The following is a 19,323-nucleotide window of genomic DNA, read 5'->3' as shown; positions in this document are numbered from 1 at the left end:
TTCCCAAATGAAGCAAGAAGTTGTTTTATAGTAATCAGGTCAGTGGCTCTCAGTTTCACCATGAGGGGTCCCACAGAGACAAGGTAACTTACATCAAGTCATCAGAACAGGAAAGCTGCTCCACCTGACTTCATTGGAGAGGCTGATCTAGCGTAATGCCCTCTGTTTGGTAGATCTCTTTCAGAATCAAGAGAACAGTATCTTCCGACTCCCTAGAAGAGAGGCATGTTAGAATTCTGGGCACCCACACCCCAGTTAACATTCTTAGAGAGAGTGCATGGTAACCCCTTCCTTGCTGAGACATGGGCTACTCCAGGCTTTGTAAGTGCCTGGGATTTACTCGCTTACGCACCATGCCAACTTCAAAAGGTGCAAATTACAAGAGTAAGACAGCACCTAATGGAGAGTTAGGAAACAGTAGGTTTAGGAGATCCTCACCAGTAGCAGAGGTGGCCTTGTAGTGCAAATAAATATTCATTAAAACTCTCTATAGGCTTCTCTTGCAAGACATAGTCAATCCGATGGCCTCCATTCAGCATTCCCACATTAATTGGGGAAGTGTCTTCCTTCCCCATAGCAGAAGGTTCTTCGGGCTTCTCATCTGAATGGACTTAAGCAAAACAGGATTCAGCAGCAGCACGAACAGCACTCAAATCCAGGGCGTCAGTTCTACTTTAAGAGCAGTGAACAGGACTTAGGGGTAAGGCAGTTGTGTGAGAAGCAGACCTCACAGTGCTGCACACTTTTAATACACAATCTCTGTTCCTCGGGAAGCGTAACCCAAGCTGCACATTGCAAAAGGACACTCCAGGGAGGAGATTGCTGGCATAAAAAGGCAGCCTCCTCACACAGTGGGATTCTGTGCCCCAGGCACCAGACCTTCCCCCTCCTGCAGGTAGTATTCTCCATCCCTAGAGGTTTTTAAGTCCCATCTTGACACAGTCCTTCCAGGGATGATTTAGTTGGGGTTGATCCTGCTTTGGGCAGGGGGCTGGATTCAATGACCTCCTGAGGTCCCTTCCAGCCCTAGGATTCTATGAAAAAAAGGGAGTGCATGCTCCTTGCATAAAGGGCGTCTATCATTAGGCACAATGGGTGGCTAAGATTTGAGAATGGCAAGACCAAGGCAACAAGGAGAACCCAGGAGTAGGTATCCAGGTTGCTCTGGACCAATTCATTCATATCCTGGTTTCCTTCCCCCACTAGGAGAACTATCAGTGTTGAACTAGGGCTCGTTCCCTGCCTGGAGTCAGAAAACAGTTCTTCCCTTCTCATTTCTGCACCCACCTATCTGTTTCTCCACACTGGTTTCAGCTTCACTTTGAGTATCTGCTGTGGCTGCTGCCTCCACAGCCAGCGGTGGCGCTCTGGTGAAAGACTGCCAGGCTATCCTCAGGGAGCCCAGGAGATTGTTCTTGAGATCCATCCCCATGCGCGTCAGGCCCTCCTTCAGTTCTGAAACACACAGGTGCCTGAGATGAGGCTGCAGAGCAGAAACATCTTGCATGAAGCAACAGTGTCACGGAATGGCCTGGAGACAGGGAAGGTGACCCTGGCAGAAAGCCTGCTCTGTGCTTTACCTAAGTGCATCCTCTTTCTGCCCTTGTGATGAGGGAGCAGCATGGGCTCGAACTCCAGGTCTGGAACAATCATGGGTTCAATCCTGTATGCCACCGGGTCAAACTGCACAAAAGGAGACCAGCAGCAGTGATTGGCTGTACACGCACATGAGCCCTGTCCCAGCCTGGGTGCCACCCACCATGAGGCAGAAATTGCGGACACGCTATTAAAGCGGCTTGTTCTAACGCAGAATGGAGACGCTCATCTCTTAGCCCCTGTGCATTGAACTGACATCTCAAGTCCTCATTAGTTGCTCTTCCGCAGTACAGGAGAGCAGAGAGGACACGGGTATGTCATTTGAGCTGGTCAGAGTTTGACAGCCCGCTATAAGCTCTTGCCTGTGAGCATTAGAGAATTACATGTCTTGATCATACATACAGGATGGAAGATATTGAAGAAGCCTTTGCAGGTCGGAAGGCTGTAGTTTGGATCAATCCTTTTCACACCTCGCACAGTGAGAAACATCCCAATGGGAGACCCGAAAGCAAAGAAGATACGGGGTTTATAGATCAGCTGAGGGTAATTTGCTGAGACCTACCAGAGATAAGACAACAAAAGCATTTAGAAGTGACTCCATGCTGATGTTCCTGGCATGGTCAGGCAAAACGATAGATATCCATGTGGTAAGGACATTGCATGCAGCAAAGTAGCACCTAGGGGTTCCACCAGAGATTGGGGCCCCACTGTGCTGTCCACACCCTGAAGTGTCAGGGCACCAGGAAGGACTTGGCCAAGGTCATCCAACAGCCCCACGGCAGAGCCAGAAACAGCCCAGCTCTCCTGCGTCCTGGTCAGTGTGTTAGCCCACCCTTCCTCAGCCAGTCAGTTGAGGAGATCACACATGAGCCTGGAGTGAGTGCAAAGTCTCAGCTGTATCCATCCTTAAAGCAAACGTGTGCACAGAGGTGTGAATAGGGCAGAGTTCTAAACAAGGGCCAGGAGAGGGCTGCACTCTAGTCAGTGCCAAGCCTAGACACCACTCAAGAGGCACCAGGCTAATGACACCCTGCACGGGGTGCATCTCAACCGGGACCCAGTATTGAGCTACTTACTAGAGTCTCCAGATGAGATCGTCTACAGGCAGCTGAGGCCAATACGCTGCCTGTGAGGCTCAGGAAGAGAAGGGGACAGTGGTCTGGGATGTGGTAATCACCCTGGCACTAGCTCAGCTCTCAGAATCACACACCTGGGCTAGAGCCACACTGCAGTGCAAGATCGAGCTGCTAAGGTTTGAGCTTCAGGGTTTCATTTTGCACGTGCAAAATGATGTTCCCAGGGGTCAATGTTGACCCCGTACTCCTCCCGAGAGGCGAGGAATAAGGAAGGTTGACAGGAAAAATGCTCCCATCGACCTTCTGCCCTGTGGGCAGACGTGGAAACTGACCACAGATAAATGGATTTTTAGCTACGCAATTGGCACAGCTAAAATTGTGTATCAGCAGTCAACTTCTATGTCTAGCACAGTAAAGTGATCCCCAGTTGACAACCCTGCTCCCTGCCCACCCTGAGCTCTGCTGGTCTGGAGTCCATTAGTCTGAGTAACACATTTCTTGACTACCAGGCCCCGAGTTGTTACCTGTCCGAGCCCGACATCCAAATACTGGTATTTGCTCCCACTGTTTGCGTTGCTGCTGGAGCCTGGCTCTGGGGTTGATCTTAATGCAGCTTGGGGAGCAACTCTGGTCTCGTCTTCCTTCCCAGCAGGGACTGGGGCCTGCAGCAGAGCATCCTGCACCAACACAAATGGGAGAGACTGCACTGGTTGCCCCACAGCAGCCGGGGCACTAACCCAGCCACGCAGCAGTATATTCATGTGGCCCCCTGTGCACTGGGGAGCCAAGGAGGTCTCATTTTGCAAGCCAGCCAGCCCCTGATCTCATTCCCTGGCTGACCCCCAATTCCCAGCATTGACATGCTGAGGGTGTTGGGAATGGCTCTGTTCATACAACACAGGAGGGCTGGGAGGTTCTAGGCTCAGACAGGACATGTCCACTCCACCCAGCTCACGGCCATAAAATAAATGGCAAAGCCTGGAACAGCCACCACCCTGGCATAAACACTCCAGAGAGAGACCAGCCTGGTTGCAGCTGGGGGTGCACCCAGCTCCTGCCCGGGCAGAAACAACTGCAGAGCACTTCACACCTAAACCTCACGCCCTAGCCCCTGCAGTGGTTAGACTGGGCTTGGAGACATGCTGCTGCAGGTTTCTGCTTGCCATGCCAGGTGCACCTCGGAGGCCACAATACAACCGATGCTGCAATGACATTCAGTGAACACGAGCATTCTCCAAGCTGTGACCTCAGATCGGCTGGAGCAACAATGCATGCAGCTGCATCCACCATGCCCTATGCACTGCAACATACGTAGGAAGCTGCTCTGGCAGCAATGGGTAGACAACAGCTTCACAGTGACACCAACAAGCAGTCATGGGGGACTGGAACACAAAAAAACATACCTGTGATTCCTCTTTGGGTCTTACGTAATGAAGGATCTTCATTCTTGGGCCCAAGGGAATTCCCATGTCTTTAAGCTCCTTCTCTGAACACAGAGTCTGGACAGTAAGTTACAGCACATTATTACTACAGTACAAGAAACTGAACAGTCATAGAGATGTGTCGCTCTCAGCATTATCCCATGGATCTAACTGCTCCTGTTTCAGTGAGCCCCTCTGAGCAGGAGGGAACAAGGATTGCATGGGAATCTTTCTGCTCTTGAGAGAGAGGCAGCAATTTCTGAAGTGCAAAAACACCTCCTGCAAATGCGCACATGCTTCTCGCTCCCAATCTCCAGTGTAAGTTCAACATTCACCAGCCTATCAGCCACACATGGGCAGCCAGGGCTGCTGCTAGCACAGGCATGGTCAAAAACTTGCAGCGTTATTAGCCAGCCAGCCTTACTACAAAACCCAGGGTGCATTAGGCCAAGTGGACTTTACTCTAGCCAGAGGGCATGACATATGCAAGAAATACCTCTGTGAATGTGCCCCCGTACCATGGTGATGGGCACAGAGAAGAAAAATGAGGCTCTAGTAAATCTGAAGGCAAGTGGTGAAACATACAAGAATAACGACCATTACCAATGCTTGCATGTCCACCTTCTCCTTCTTAAAGACACTGTAGTACTCTGACAGCTCAAGCTTCTTCAGGATTTCTTTCACGCCCCCGCTGTCTCCCTGTTCATAGGCACCCATCTGGCACCCCTGAAAGTATAGTCACATGGGTCATGTTTACAGAGCTGGTTTGCTTCTTCCTTTATGTGCTGGCTACAATATTGATAGTTGGTGGGAAGGGGGCGTTGATTTGTTTGAAAGGGCTACACCTGGCAGAACAGCACAAAGAATTCAAAGTGATTCTGCTACAGAAACGTGAGACAGCAGCAGTGTTCGGCATTGCAGTTGTCACAGATGAACTCATCTATGGAAATATTGGAATGCGGATGAAGCCCACAGATTTGATCCTGAATCAAAGACACACACACAAGCTGTGGGAAATTTACCTCTTTCTGGCAGTCTTCATCCGCAGTGGGATCTTTCTGATTTGTTAGCAGGTCAAACAATATGAGTGACCCTAAAAAACAGCCACACAGCAGAGAATCACATTTTAGGCTGGAATAGCTATAGTTATAGACCATGGCACATCCTTCTGTTTGCTAAAGCTCCCTCCTCCTTTCCCATATGCCGGCATCCCATGGTATGAAAAAAGGACTTCAGCACCCAACTGCAGTTCAGAGCTCCATATCCCATACAGCCTAAGTTGTTACACACCAGAGTGACCCTTTACCTAAGCTATGGCCTGCGATGGAAACACCCCCTTTGAAGTCAGGGTTCCTCTGCACGAAGAGCCGGTACAGACGGTTCATTTCCGAAGCAACGGTATCCACAATGGTCTGGCAGTAAGTGGCGCTGTTGTAGAAGAACACATCCAGTATGGTGTCGTTTATGAAGTGACGCAGGCGGTTGATGCTTGGCAGGGTAATTCGCTCCAGATCGCTAACAGCAGAACAGAAAAGGGTCATTAAGAGGGACAGAGATTCTACCCATGGCTCCTCTAGCTATCTCCTATTAGGCTTCCATAGCGAAATCCTGCCTCTCTTGACGTCCATGGCAGTTACGCTGTTGAGGATCTCACCCGAGTCCCTGTAACAGAACCTCGTAACGGTGGAGCTATAAAAGCACCTTTACTCAGAAACAGACCAGGGTTCTGCAAGACGTGGATGCAAAGAGCCAAATTTCCTTGCTCCACGAATATTTAATACAGGTTGAACCTCTCGTCTGGCACCCTCAGGACCTGACCAGTGCTAGATGAGAGAATTTGTCAGACAATGGGAGATCAATATTGTCTAGCTTATTACCAGCACTTCCCCTGCTTTCTGGATTCTTAGAAGGCATTTAGGCTAAATAAATTACAGCTAAATAAGAGCCCAGAACACTGAGAGCCAGGACTGGTGGCTGGAAACAAACTTCATGGGATAGTGGGAAACTTGGCCACACCCATGATAAGGGGTCATCCAAGCGAACTAAAATCATGCTGGATTATGGAGTTTGTTGGAGGAGAGTGTTCCAGATTAGAGAGGTTCAACCTGTATAGCTCCCCACTTGTGCAGCTGACACAGTGTTCCCCTATCCATCATGGCTTTTCAGAAGGGGGTCTCTCTCACTAAAGACTCTTGGGAACATTAAAAAAAACTCTGTCTCAGGTAGGAATTAGGCATCAACACTCACTGACTTCCAGTGCGGGTTGGCTATCTAAGCCTCCTGCTCTGAGTTCTTACATGGACTGGAAACACCAGTTTAGCCTTCTGATTTTACACGCCAATAGCTCACTTAGGGTGTAGTTTAAACTGGCCAGTAGGGCTGAGATCCTCATTGCAGAGGCTACAAATAATTCCTGGTTCCCTTTTTTATGTTTGCCTGTTTCACTTCTGATCTAACGCTTCTTCTTTCACCTTTCACCCACTGCAGTAAAGGTGAGGCATTTTAAAAAGAGCAGTATAAGCCTGGATTTCACCAACTTAGTCACTGTAGTTCACTCACTTCCACAGTGGCATCATGTACTTACACATCGACTCCTGTGGAATGCAAAGGGCTGTGCCAGTTCACAGGCAAGAACTCTACCCGGCCAATTTGCTGCTGCTCCTGGGCTTTCTTGAAGTGTGCTTGCAGCATGCTCAAGGAAACATTACGGAAGTCGTTCACTGGAAAGAGAGTGTCAGCTCTGCATCAAGGCCTAGAAAAACCAGTCTTCTAGGGAGAAGCCTATATTACACTGAACAAGCGGAGATAAGGGGGCACTGTCAGCTTAAGACTGGACAGCCCATCTCATTCTGAAGTTTTTTAACCTGCAAATAACCCCTCAGATCATTCATTGAGGGGTCAGCCAAAACACACTCTACTGAAGCGTAAACTGGATTTCACCATTTTCTCTGTAGCAAGTCAATTTCCACTGTTTGTGTGAAGCCTTCAGATTACAACACTTTTCTCTCAGTTCCTAAGACCTCTGAAACCTACCATAAAAGTCTCGTGCATCAGTGGGAAGACGCAGCAGCAGAAACTGGATTTGAAACTACTACTCACTGGCTTTTGTTCACTGACAGTAACTTTTATAAAAGGTGGCCTCATTAGACATGTATTAGAAGACAGACTGCAGTATCACAAGGCTTGACTGCAAGAAAACAAATGGGATGCCTGACTAGAATTAAAGACATCTGGCACAATAAATTATTGAAATATACAAGAGCTTTGGGTTTATAAATATACACAAATTTACCTCATTTTAGCTTTCCAGTTTGTAAACAGATCTCCTCTCCAAGACTCAGGTATTTACTATGACAACAGAAGCGCTCCTTAGATTTGTCATAACATTTCTAAAGACTCTGGCATGGGACTTCAAATTTGTTAGACTTTACTGGACAAGAATAATTGGCTTTCATTGCTCTTGGCTACAAAGTCAATATTCAGACCACTCTTCTTCATTGCAGTCAGCAAGTCTGTCTTACAGCTTGCCAAGATTACCGTCAAATTATTTAAGTGAAAGACGACAGCACTTCACATATTTTGGCATCAGACCCATGTTTACTTGCTCTCTGAGAGGCGATGCCCGGCATCCCGTCCCGCGCACACCTACCACACTGGATGATGGACCGGAACCGGATATCACATGCTGGCCCAATTCCATGAACTACAAAAACCAAGTGGTCTATTTGCAGAGGCTCTGCTGAGAAGAAGAGAGAGAGACCAATTAGCACAGCATGCCCAGCAGCTAACCATTCACCCAACGGACACAACCGTCCTTTGAAACCTGCACCTCAGACGCAGCTGCGAGGAACTCGGTGGGTCAGATAAGGGACAATGCTAAGACAGTTCTAGGTGCTAGGAGATCACTCCGTCCCGTCTCTGGTTCGTGGTTCATAAGCAGTAGCAGCGCTCAGGACAGCGTGTCATTTTTCAGTGCTACGTACCTCAAGTAATTTCCACACATCGCCACCAACGTGCATGCACATGGGGGTAGTAAGCGGTTTTATCCCCATTTTACAGCTGAGTGCAGTTAAGTGATTTGGGCATGTGGCCAGCATGAGAACTCCCAGTGCTGCACTCATTCCTCCACACCAGGCTGCCTCCCACGAGAGGTGACGCTTCTGCAGTCAAACCCAAAGCCTCAGCATTCTCCCCTGCAGCTGCCCCTAACGCTGTAGTGAGACAGGTTGGGTGCGAGGATAACGTCCTGTCTTAGAGATGCATACGTGTGGTTGTGCAGAGGCAGAGATTTTACACGTACGCACAGTAAGGCTACGATGACATAGCAAGATTATTTTTCAAATAATTTACGCAATTTGCGTAAATTGTTTCGAAAGACCTTATTCCAAACTTGGTGCTGTTTGAATTTCAAAATAAGGAAGTATTCCGAATGTTCCCTTACTCCTCATATGACATAGGGCACCAGTAGCAGTACTGGAACCGGAACAGCCACGCTATTTTGGGCACTGTGAAAAGCTGCAGCGTTGCTATTTCAGGATCTCTTTGTATCCCAAAATAGCACCTGCTGTGTAGACGCACTATAAGAGCGTTACTGTAGCCCTTGCCCATTAGAGTATGAGGTTATCCCAATAGCATCATGGTAGGAAGGCATGGTCCAGTCACTCAACCGCACTCCATGTTGCTCCACTGAGCTAACACTATAGTGCGCCTTTAAAGGGTTCCAGCTCAGCAGCTTGGAGGAGCAGGCATTTCCACAGAGGCCTTTCTGACTAATGCAGGCCTCAGGCAATGTTTGATTTTCAGTCTCTTTTCTCCTGCCACCTATGGTTTCCAGGTGATCTTTTTAGAAGAGCCTGTAGGTGGATAATGGAGGGTTTTGAGAGAAGCAAAAGCTAGTCCTGGCAAATGGTTTGCTTAGTGGCAACGCTTAATTGCTACTGAATGAAAACCATCCACGGTTATGATGTATGTTCTGGGACGTGTACATGAGAGAGCACATGGTTGTCTGTGTGATACATAGGTACACATGTATCAGGAGGTGGCATTTCCTTTGAATAACTAAACTACGCCAACAATGATTTTCAGAAGCCACTCGTGATTTGAAGGGCTTAATCAATGATCCCCGATTATCAGCTCTTCCTCTCCCCATTTTCCTATTTGTTCATGCAGAGAGCTCTTTGGGACAGGGACTCTCTCACGAGGTCTGTGCCGGAGCCAGCACAGTGGGGCCCTGCTCTCAGTTACAGGCTAGAGGAACTACTGCAATATTAGAATTGGTACACGAGGAAATTTGCCAATAAGCTGAGATGTCCCAGCCATAAGCTGCATATTTAAGTCTACAGCAACATCATCTTTTTAAATTCTTGGAAGCCATATTCTGGGCAAGACAGAGAGAGGAGCTGGGAGACTCTTCCCTCAACCTTGATAGATGTGAAGAAAGAAAGGTAACTTACCGCAGGGGATATCAGCAGAGATGTTTTCCACTCCTCTCTTAACAGTTCTTGGTCGGCCTTGTTCTGCAGGAGTTGAGCCCCAGTCATCAGAGGTTGCCACTGGCTGATAGTGAACCATCAGCTGAAGAACACAAGGAGAAGTATGTTAGGACTTACTTGGTTGTGTGCGTGATACATTCGAGTTTCTCCCATAAAGGGTGTTAAGCAGTGTGTCGAACAGAGGGAACACACCTGTAACACTGCACGGAGCAAAGAGCCAGCCTGTCCAGACACTATGTTAGTGAGGACACGGGTGGACACTGCACAGATGGCACTCACTTTACACTTGAAAACGTACTTTGTATGTTCTGCTCCTCGGCAGTCGGGCTACTCTGTGCACAGTTCTGTGCACAATTCTGCACTGCTTTTTCCCTTGTGAGAATGAGTAATGTCTGAGAAAGGCAGGTGTCTCCACTTTGCATCTGTTAGAAAGCAGCAGTATAATGATGTCTTCAGCCTCTAAGCCCATTTCATTGTTTAATTAGTGGTGTAATTTTATCCCCGAGGAAAGAGGGGTCAAGGGTTAGAGTGCTAGGCTAGGAAATGGGAAACGTATCTTAAATTTCTTGCTTCACCACAGACTGGCCTGCATGACCTTGGCCCCAAGCTCTGCACCCCATCCACAGGCAGGAGTGACTCTCACTCAGCAGGAGAACCGTGGGTTTATTAGCCAACAGGGACACAGCGTTGTACAGAGGAGTCAGTACAGCAGGCAGAGACAGCCAGCCCCATCCATTTTGGGGAGAGGAGGCCCCAAGGGGGCCCCCAAGATGGGGACTTCCCCCCTCCTTTGTCTGTCTCTCTGCCCCCCACCCCTTGCCACTCCCTGCTTTTTAACTCCCAGTTCCAGTTCAAAACCCTCAGGCTCCGCACCTCCCCCTTTGTCTGCAGTAGAGAGGTGTCACCTGGTTGCCTCGGTTACCCTCAGCAGGAGCCCCACACCCTCTGTGAGCCACACACACACATCCCCCACTACATCACAGGCTGTCACTCAGATATGATGCTAAGGGTGCAACACAAGTACTAAAGACAGATTCCGATGTAGTTCAAGTGGCATAATATTACTAATGTAGTGATATTAGTATAAAGGTGCCTTACACCAGAATATTTTTTCCCCTTACATTTAGTGCAGTAAGGACCCTTATGCCCGTATAACTGCATCCACAGTAAGGGAGTATAAATACATGACTGACGCAGAAGAAAAATCAGCGTAGATTAGCAGTGTGAAGGCAGAACTAAAAAGGAAGGACGCATCCATTAGGCTGTGTCTGTGCTACACACAGGAACTCTTCGGGTTTTCACCTTTGGGTTGTGCAGTATAATGATTTCCCTGGTAGGGGACTCAAGTTTTTTCTTCCACTCATCCAGAGTTACAGCAATCATGTAAGCTTCCTGGGGAGAAGAGAAACCTCTGCCAGTCAAATAAACATTTCCACAGAACTCCACCTGTTAAGAGGCTTTTCCCCCCACCCCAAGCTCTTAAAAATGTCACTGATCAAATGCAGGTAAATCAGACAAGTCTGGATCAGTAACAGTCCATCTTATCCCTGGACTAAACATTGGCTTATGCAGTGGTAGTTGTGGGAAACCCTTAAACCACCAATTTTAATAGTGAAAACAGCTTCCATTTTAGATTGTTGAAGTAACATCAGATTAAAATTTTATAGAAAACCATTTCCCATAGGAAGAGTCACTGGCCATTAATACTAAAGGTTTATAGGGAACCAGAAATATGCCTATCACTTTTCAGTTCATAATGCAGCTTTCTTTCTGTAGTCTGCTACCTCTGGGCACGATCAGTGTTCCCTATAATCCGAGTGCTTCGGCGGCTGCCCAGGAGAGATTCAGGTGCTGCCCAGCTGATTAGCAGAGTGCACACTGCTGCCAGTATGTTTCTGCCAGTGGTTCACATCTGCACGTCTTAATGCATAAAGTAAATTTAATCCACACGTGAATGAATAAAGTTAGAGGGAACACTGGGCATGATCCTGTGCAAGTTTATACACACAAGTAGTTTTAGACACACGGTTAGTTCCATTGGCTTCAGGGGCACTACTGATTTGCACTAGTGAAATCATCAAGTGGGAGCACTTATGGGCTCGGACATTACAGCAGACAAGGACAGGGAAAAGTAAGTATGGCTGCAGCGTGAAAGCATGGACTCGAGCCTGTGATAATGAGGTCAGGCAGAAGAAGAGCTGTGGGTAGCAGTGAAGCAGAGAGAGGTTGTGGAAAGCAAGCCATGAGAAGTGGGCTTTAAAGAAGGGCTTAAAGACAGAGAGCCAATACGCATTAGGAAGAGGGAGGGGGCCAGGCAGGAAAGCAGTGTACATGAGGCAGGAGGAGAGAATGAGCGAGTAGCAAGGCCAGGAGACCTGGGAAAATGTACGTCGCAAGGGGTGAAGCAAGGGAGGCTACGGCTGGACTGCAGGCAGTGTCCTGAAAACGAGCATAGGGATTTTAAATGTCTAGCACAGGCCCGCAATTGGGGCGAGGTGGGGACCCAGTGCCACAGTCCAAGCTGCACTGAAGGCTGACTACCCCCAGTCCTGCCCCTTCCATGGAAACAGCCCTTTTTCCACACACATCCTGTGCTACGGGGCCAGCGGTGACTGTCAGCTCCACTGGTCTAGCAGGATCCAGGATATGAGGAAGGGAAGATTGCTTTAGCTGCAGCATGTTGCAGAGAGAGAAATAACGGGCAAGTGGGCAGAGGAGACAGGAGCAAGCATTTACAATGATGCTCGTCAAACGTGAAGCGTCAACCAAACGTCTCCTGGAAGTTCATGTCCTTGGACACAACCTGCTGCCCATATCCCTCATGGAATTGGGAACGACACCCACACAGAAGGGCTCATCAGCAGCCTGTACAGACTAGGCATTCTTAGGTGAGATGCTTTACCTCCAACTCTTTGCTGAAGCTCTCTGAATAGGGAATATACTTGTTGTCCTTGTCTCCCTTGTAAAACCAGGTGCAGCGTCTCACTTCAGACACCTCTTCCTCCCAATACATGGCAAAGCGCAGCCTCTTCTTCAAATGCACGTCATATCGGCCCCCTTCCGTCGGGACTACCTGGTGCTCATCATCTCTCTCTGCCAAATGCAAGAGCCGCAGTGAAGTGCAAACTCACTAGAAGGGGACTTTACCAACAAGTTTTAGACCTTGCAAATTATGGGGGCCACAGCACCTTCTGCAAGGAGCTTACTTAGAAAATATACACATTACTAGCAAAGCCAATGATCTGTATAAACAAATGCAGCCACTGTTTAACAGGGCCTCTTAAGATAATCATACCTGCAAGTCAAAACCTTCCACACAGGGATGGAAGAGCTCAGAGAGGCCCTAGGCTGCGAACAGTTGGTTCATTAATGTCTGTATTGCGGTAGCCCCTTGAGGCCCTTGGCCCCCCTGTTCTAGGCACTGGCCAGCCACATAACAAAAGAGAGTCCCTGGCCCAGAGAGCTTATGCTGTCAGGTAGCTAAGTGGTTCGTATCTATCCCACTGCGATCGAAAGAAGCAAGACCTTAAATGTGTATGTTAATTCATGTCTCCCTAGCCCCATGATCCCAGAGCTCTTAAAACTGTATACTGGCCGTGTCACTGAGACACAGCCCTTTTGGGAAAGGAAATGGCAGCTCATCAGTGCACAGCATGTCCCAGAACAGCAAGAAATACAGGATGGGCCCCTGCCCGAACCTCTGCTCTTCAGTGAGATGCTGGGGGATCTCTAAGCTCCAGGCAGAGAGGCAAAACATCAGATTTTTAGTCTCATTCATGCATGTGTGGAACCTGAGCTCCCTACATTGGAATGGTCAAAGCCTCAGTCTGAACTCCTGGCCCAGGAAATCTTCCCATTGCAGAGTGGAAGCAGAGGGCTCTCAGCAATCCTCACCAATACAGATGGAGAACTTCCAAGAAGTTTCACAGTTGACTCTGAGCAAAAATGTCACTTACGTGCCCTAGGTCTAATAGCTACATGGTGATCCTATCAGTTGGATTACAGGTACTGTGCATAACCTGCCAAACCATGACAGCTCAAATCAGGATCACGCACTTCAGTCTAGCCACTGGAGCCCTCGGGGGTGGGGATAGGGGAGCTAGAGAACAGAAAACTCCAGACACCTTATTCTTCTCCCCCACTACAGAGCTGATTGCAGAAGCAGAGCCTTAGACTGTCTGCCAGTCAGGGCAAGAGCTGGGGGAAGGTCACTTTATATATACAGACAGCACCTAGCACACTGTGGACACTAATATAAATAAGCTTTGCCCACACTCCAATCTGCACCACTGCCCTACTACTACTAATAAATCCACAAAACAGTGAAATCTGCTGCGGTGGAATTTAACCAGCCTTGCTTCCTAACCAGTTGTTACTTTAACACTCTCTCATGCAAATACACTGAGCTCTAGATTTTTTTTAAGGGTCAAATTAATGAGGCCTGAACGTTACAGCCTTTTGAGTGGCAACTTTTTTGTTAAGCAACATGAACAGACCCCCTTCCAAGGAAAAGATATTTCCAAAAAAAAAAAATGTGGACAAAGTTAAAATTCCAAAGCGGGAACAGGTTCCATCTGCACTTGGTTAGGCCTCATTTGGATTACTGCGTCCAGTTCTGGGCACCACATTTCAAGACAGATGTGGAGAAGGTCCAGAGAAGAGCAAGAATGATTAAAGGTCTAGAGAACATGAGCTACGAGGGAAGACTGAAAGAACTGGGCTTGTTTATTTTAGAAAAGATGACAGAGGACATGATAGCAGTTTTCAAGTACATAAAAGAGTGTCACAAGGAGGTGGGAGAGAAATTGTTCTCCTTGTCTTCTGAGGATAGGACAAGAAGCAGTGGGCTTAAACTGCCGCAAGGAAGGTTCAGGTTGGACATTAGGAAAAGCTTCCTAATTATCAGGGTGGTTAAACAATGGAATAAATTGCCTGGGGAGGTTGTAGAATCTCCATCACTGGAGATATTTAAGAGCAGGTTAGACAGACACCTGTCAGGGATGGTCTAAGCCACTGCTTGATGCTGCTGCAAGGGCAGGGGACTGGACTCGGTGACTTCTCAAGGTCCCTTCCAGTTCTAGTGTTCTGTGATTCTGTGCTTTCAAATCCCACAGCGGGAAGTTCACAAGATACTTAGAACACTTCCCTTAGTTGCAGCTTCTAGCCCAAGACATCATCAGTACAGTGCACTCAAATCCTTAGCCTGCTCAAGACTGTTGCAGCAGATTTTCTCATCTTGTAAACCCCATAATTCACTCTTGCTAATTCACCTCACTTCAGGAGGTGATAGGGTAAATACATTATTACATTTAAAATGAAGGGTTATTTAGACTAGAGAATTAGAGATGTTGGCGCTGGAACAGTGCCATGAGGTGAACTGACCTCGTTCACGGTACAGTAAACCCTCGAGTTATGCAGGGGTTGCATTCCTGCAACCCTCGCATAACTCAAATTTTCGCACATGTGGAGGGAAGATCAGAACCAGACTGGTGCCTGGTTCCTGGCTCCCAGCGTGTCAGGGAGACAGGAACCAGGCTGCTGCTTGGTTCCCAGCTCCCAGATGCTTAGGGGACCCAGGAAACTGATCAGCCATGAGCTGGTCAGTTTCCTGGGTCCTGCAAATGGTGGGAAGCTGGGAACCAGGCAGCAGCCTGACTCCTGACTCCCCTCCCCTTACAGAGCTGGGAAACTGACCAGGGTAGCAGCCTTGGTCAATTTCCTGGCTCCAGCTATTGGAGGGGAGCTGGGAACCAAGGGCAGCCTGGCTGCAGCTCCCTCCACTCCTTGGAGCCAGGAAACTGACTAGGGCAGGAGTGGTTTCCTGGTCTCTAGGGCCAGGGAGCTGGGATCTAGGCAACAGAGATCAGGAAACTCACAGAGCCAGGAAACTCCTGCCCTGGTCAGTTTCCTGGCTCTGTGAGTGGAAGAGAGCCTGGAGCCAGGCTGTTGCTTGGATCCCAGCAACCTGCCACGCCAGAGACCAGGAAACCACTCCTATTAGGGGTGGCGGTTGCATTACCCCAAGACATGCTTGTATCTCGAGGGTTTACTGTAGTTTAAAACCATGTGTGCTGCGGCCACTTCATCCACTCTAGTCTAAACATGTGGACATCCTTCTAGCTTTCTTTGCATCTAGCCCACAACCTAGTGTACCTAGCACTGGAGAAGTTTCTGACCCAAAGAAGTCATTTTCAACTTACTTGAGCTGTGGGCCTCTTCTAACTTCTCCGAGTCTTGTCGACTGAAGGGAATCCACCTCTCTCTAGAGTCTATTACCTTGCAGTAAAACCAGTGAGGAGTGACTACCTCATACTTATTTGCAGTGTCTGCCTCCAGTACTTCAAAGGAACTGGAGGAATTGGATGATGGCAATGGTTCCACCCGTTGTTGTTCCACAGCTGACATTGCACTGCCTAAATGAACAAACAAAGGGAGACAGAACAAACAGAAAAATTCAGTGTCTGCCTCATTATTTTTAAATGCCTTCAGTTAGTTACTAACACTGGACTGACACATACACATAAACGTGGCCCTTACAAGAACTACATATTTCTGTGACAATAAAAAGCAGATTAAATGGTAAACTGCTACAAATGAGAGACTGCCAGTTGCAGAAATAACTTACTTGTTACAAAAATATTATTGTTCTACTCCAAATTGTATCCCTCAGACAGAGATAACAAGACTTAGAACAGGTAAAGCTGATACAGTTTTGGCTCAACTGAATCCACCATAGAGTCTGAACGATGAGGTTTCTGCAGTGGCTTTGCAATAATAAAGCTGAAGAAACAATAAGAAAAACAGTTAGAAAATAGCAAATGCAATCAAGAGACCAAAGGAAAAAAACTAGGCAGTACACCTAGCTCAGGAGTCATCGCCAGAGGAAGATACTTTACTATCAACTGGAGTTAATGCTTTAAGATTTGTTGCTCCAGTTCAGTTGTGCTTTACACATCCCTGATTTCTGATACTTCTGCTTTAGAAAATTGGTGAGTTTTCTCCACCAAACATTTCAGGATTTGACAGCATGTGAAATCCAAAGGGAAAAAATTGCCTGTTGCTATAACAAAAGTCTTACATACCTGAAAATCTACTTATCCTTCCCAATTTTATTCTACCTGCACTTCTAAACACAGGGACGCTTATTATGACTTCACAAAAAGCACAACTACAAAATGATGACTGAAGCAGAAGGAAATTAGTTAGGAAACTACGACATGGAAAATAATTGGAGGGGACCAGAACAAATATTTGATGGTACCCTAAAATTAATTGTTCTCATCTGTTTGTTTGTTTTTTTTACTTCCTAAGCATAACTTTGAGATGGAACTGTCTGTAATCTCTTCCACCTGGTAATACCAAAGGCATTTTATAAACAGCTGGCTAGTTCTTGCAGCATCCCAGCAGCTAGTTAATGTTAGTCACATTTTAGACATGTGGCACCAGGGAGACTGAGGCAACAGAGTTGGGGATAGTTCTCTGGATTCCCAGCCCTGTGCTTCAAAGCAATCTTATCACAGAAAATAATCTCTATTCCTATTTATTTAATTTGAAAAGACACCACTGGGTTGAGTTTGGGTCAAAATGCAGGCTCCAGGTTTACAACTTATTCCCCTCTTATCTAAATTCACCACTCACATCAGCTCACAAATATACACGTTTACAAACGCTCCAATTGTATTTGTTTTTATATATAATAAATCAACAAATGTTTTTCTTTAACAAAAAATGCACGCTTCTGCAATGCCTGCAAACAAGATACTGCAACACTGCTGACTTTAAATACAGGAGAAGTTGACCGCTCCATTTGTAAACCTCTCCTTCTGTGGCAGAAAAAGTCGAAACAAACAGCATAAATAACAAAAAGACAAACAAATTTTTAAAGTGCCTTCTCAAACCTGACCTCCCATTTAAATGTTAACCAAACAAACCCTTCTAAGAAAGGATCCCCTCTAACCCTCAAAGCCTGCGGCAGTGAAACTGACAAGATATAGACATCTACTTCATGGATTTCACCATCCAGGCTGAAAGAGACCCAAAGACAAAGCCATCCAGTCCTTGGATGGTTCAGGGCAGCTGTCTGAGCCCTGTGCATTGGGAGTCCGGCAGCAGCTGCCCCAGCTCTCCTATGGGTAGGACGGTCCCCCATAGTGAAGGGAGGCCACAGGGCCCAGGGTGGCGGGGAGATTACTTGGGAAGGCCTCACGCTGGGCGACAGCAGGGGTCACAAACACCCACCCTGTGCTTCCTGCAGCAGTGGGAGCCCAAGAAGCAGAGCGATGCACACAGCAGCCAGGTCACCCCACTTCTCTGCATTGGCGGGAAGCAGAGTGACCCATTCTGATCCCAGCATGCTGTGCTCCCCTAAGCTTACATCACTCAGGGAAGCAGAGCTCAGCAGGCTAGGGCCAAGCTAGGGTGCTCTGCTTCCCACCATGGCAGTGAGTGTGTGTGTACGTGGGGGACTTCTGCTGTACCCCCACATCAGGCCACCTGGGTACCCCCCGGCTTGCCTAGCTCAAGGGAGGGGCAGGGAGAGGTGGAGCTCGGGGAAAGAAATGGAGTGAAGGTGGGACAGGGGCAGGAAGAGATGGGGCCTGGGGGTTGCCCTGGCCCCCTAGAGTGGCCCTGCCCACAGATGAACTATCAAAGGGGTGGCTGTGGTAGTATGTATCCTCAAAAATCAACCAGGAGGCCTGTGGTCAGATGCATGCGACAAAGTGGGTCTTTGCCCATGAAAGCTTATGCCAAAATAAATCTGTTTGTCTTTAAGGTGCCACTGGCCTCCTCACTGATTTTACAGATAGACACCGAACCTCAACAGCAACAAGTGAATTACACTGGTAGAATGTAGAAGGGAAATCATTTCTAATAAGCTATTCATGACACTCTTCCAAACAAGTGACCTTTAAGCTGGGGTTGGAATGTCACAGCGCCCCATTAAATAAAGGGTGTTCTAGATTTTAAGGCCAGAAGAGCCCATTTGCGATCATTTGACCTCACACGCTAAAGGCCACCGAATTTCACCCTGCAGTCAGGCCGTAATCTTTGGCTGAGCTACTGAAGTCCTTGAATCACGACTGAAGACTTCCAGTTAAAGAGAATCCATTATTTACTGCAGCTGAAACAAACAAGTGACCCCTGGTCCACACTGCAGAAGGCGGCATATGACCCCCAGGTGCCTGCCAACGTGACCCCAAACATGGTGATCAGTTAGACCCACCAGCCGAACTCCCTGGCGCTTAAGGCAACCATCTCACTCACCCCAAGCCCGAGCACTAGACCTCAGCCACTCCCACGTACACTCCAATTTCAGCATCTCCCACAGTGCCCCGCAGAAAAGAGGGGCCCTGGCACAGCGCCGTTTCCGTCCCACTCACCCAGGGAGACGGGCAGTACAAAGCCCCCCAGTGCCTCGTCAGGCCCGCAGTCATCTGGGCAACTGCTGCCCCCGTCAACGCCCCCACGTGGGCAACTGCTGCCCCCTTGTTTTCAAATCACTCTCCAGTGATCCCATCCACAGCCAGCTGCCGTCCCCCCGCCCGGCTCCCCCCATCACGCCCCTCCCGCCCGCTTTCCCCTTCCCTCCCAGCCCTGCCCCCCTCCACCTCCCCCCCGCGGGCAGGGCCCTGCCCCCACGGCCCCGCTCCCCGCACTGACCCCGCGGCCGGGCGGCTCCGTCTGTCGGTGCGCAGCGAGCCCGGCGCGGGCCCAGAGCCCCGGTGTTGCGGTGGCGGC

At 48.3% G+C, this 19,323-nt stretch overlaps 1 protein-coding gene across 5 annotated transcripts in view; it reads right to left on the bottom strand.

Moving 5' to 3' along the window:
- The window catches only part of DDHD2 (DDHD domain containing 2), a 23,174-nt gene extending 3,851 nt beyond the window's left edge, over positions 1-19,323 (bottom strand). For 3 of the 5 annotated variants that reach the window (XR_012642973.1, XM_074981880.1, XM_074981879.1), the window contains exons 1-18: positions 19,246-19,323; positions 16,211-16,365; positions 15,786-15,998; positions 12,488-12,678; positions 10,888-10,977; positions 9,547-9,667; positions 7,743-7,832; positions 6,678-6,813; positions 5,400-5,608; positions 5,116-5,186; positions 4,697-4,819; positions 4,076-4,171; positions 3,197-3,349; positions 1,999-2,154; positions 1,581-1,683; positions 1,288-1,455; positions 439-610; positions 93-212 (exon numbers count right to left, since the gene is read on the bottom strand). Coding sequence is in view for 4 of the 5 variants with exons in the window: in XM_074981880.1 (XP_074837981.1) it covers positions 131-212; positions 439-610; positions 1,288-1,455; positions 1,581-1,683; positions 1,999-2,154; positions 3,197-3,349; positions 4,076-4,171; positions 4,697-4,819; positions 5,116-5,186; positions 5,400-5,608; positions 6,678-6,813; positions 7,743-7,832; positions 9,547-9,667; positions 10,888-10,977; positions 12,488-12,678; positions 15,786-15,990 (2,166 nt within the window). In the remaining variant the exon portion in view is untranslated. The remainder of the gene's footprint in view (positions 1-92; positions 213-438; positions 611-1,287; positions 1,456-1,580; positions 1,684-1,998; positions 2,155-3,196; positions 3,350-4,075; positions 4,172-4,696; positions 4,820-5,115; positions 5,187-5,399; positions 5,609-6,677; positions 6,814-7,742; positions 7,833-9,546; positions 9,668-10,887; positions 10,978-12,487; positions 12,679-15,785; positions 15,999-16,210; positions 16,366-19,245) is intronic. The other 2 variants (XM_074981882.1, XM_074981881.1) reach the window with 2 other exon arrangements.

The sequence above is a fragment of the Carettochelys insculpta genome, chromosome 31 (assembly GCF_033958435.1).
Source record: "Carettochelys insculpta isolate YL-2023 chromosome 31, ASM3395843v1, whole genome shotgun sequence".
Classification (NCBI taxonomy): Eukaryota; Metazoa; Chordata; order Testudines; family Carettochelyidae; genus Carettochelys; species Carettochelys insculpta.
Note: the sequence above shows the minus strand (reverse complement) of the source record. Positions and strands in the feature narration are given on the sequence as shown.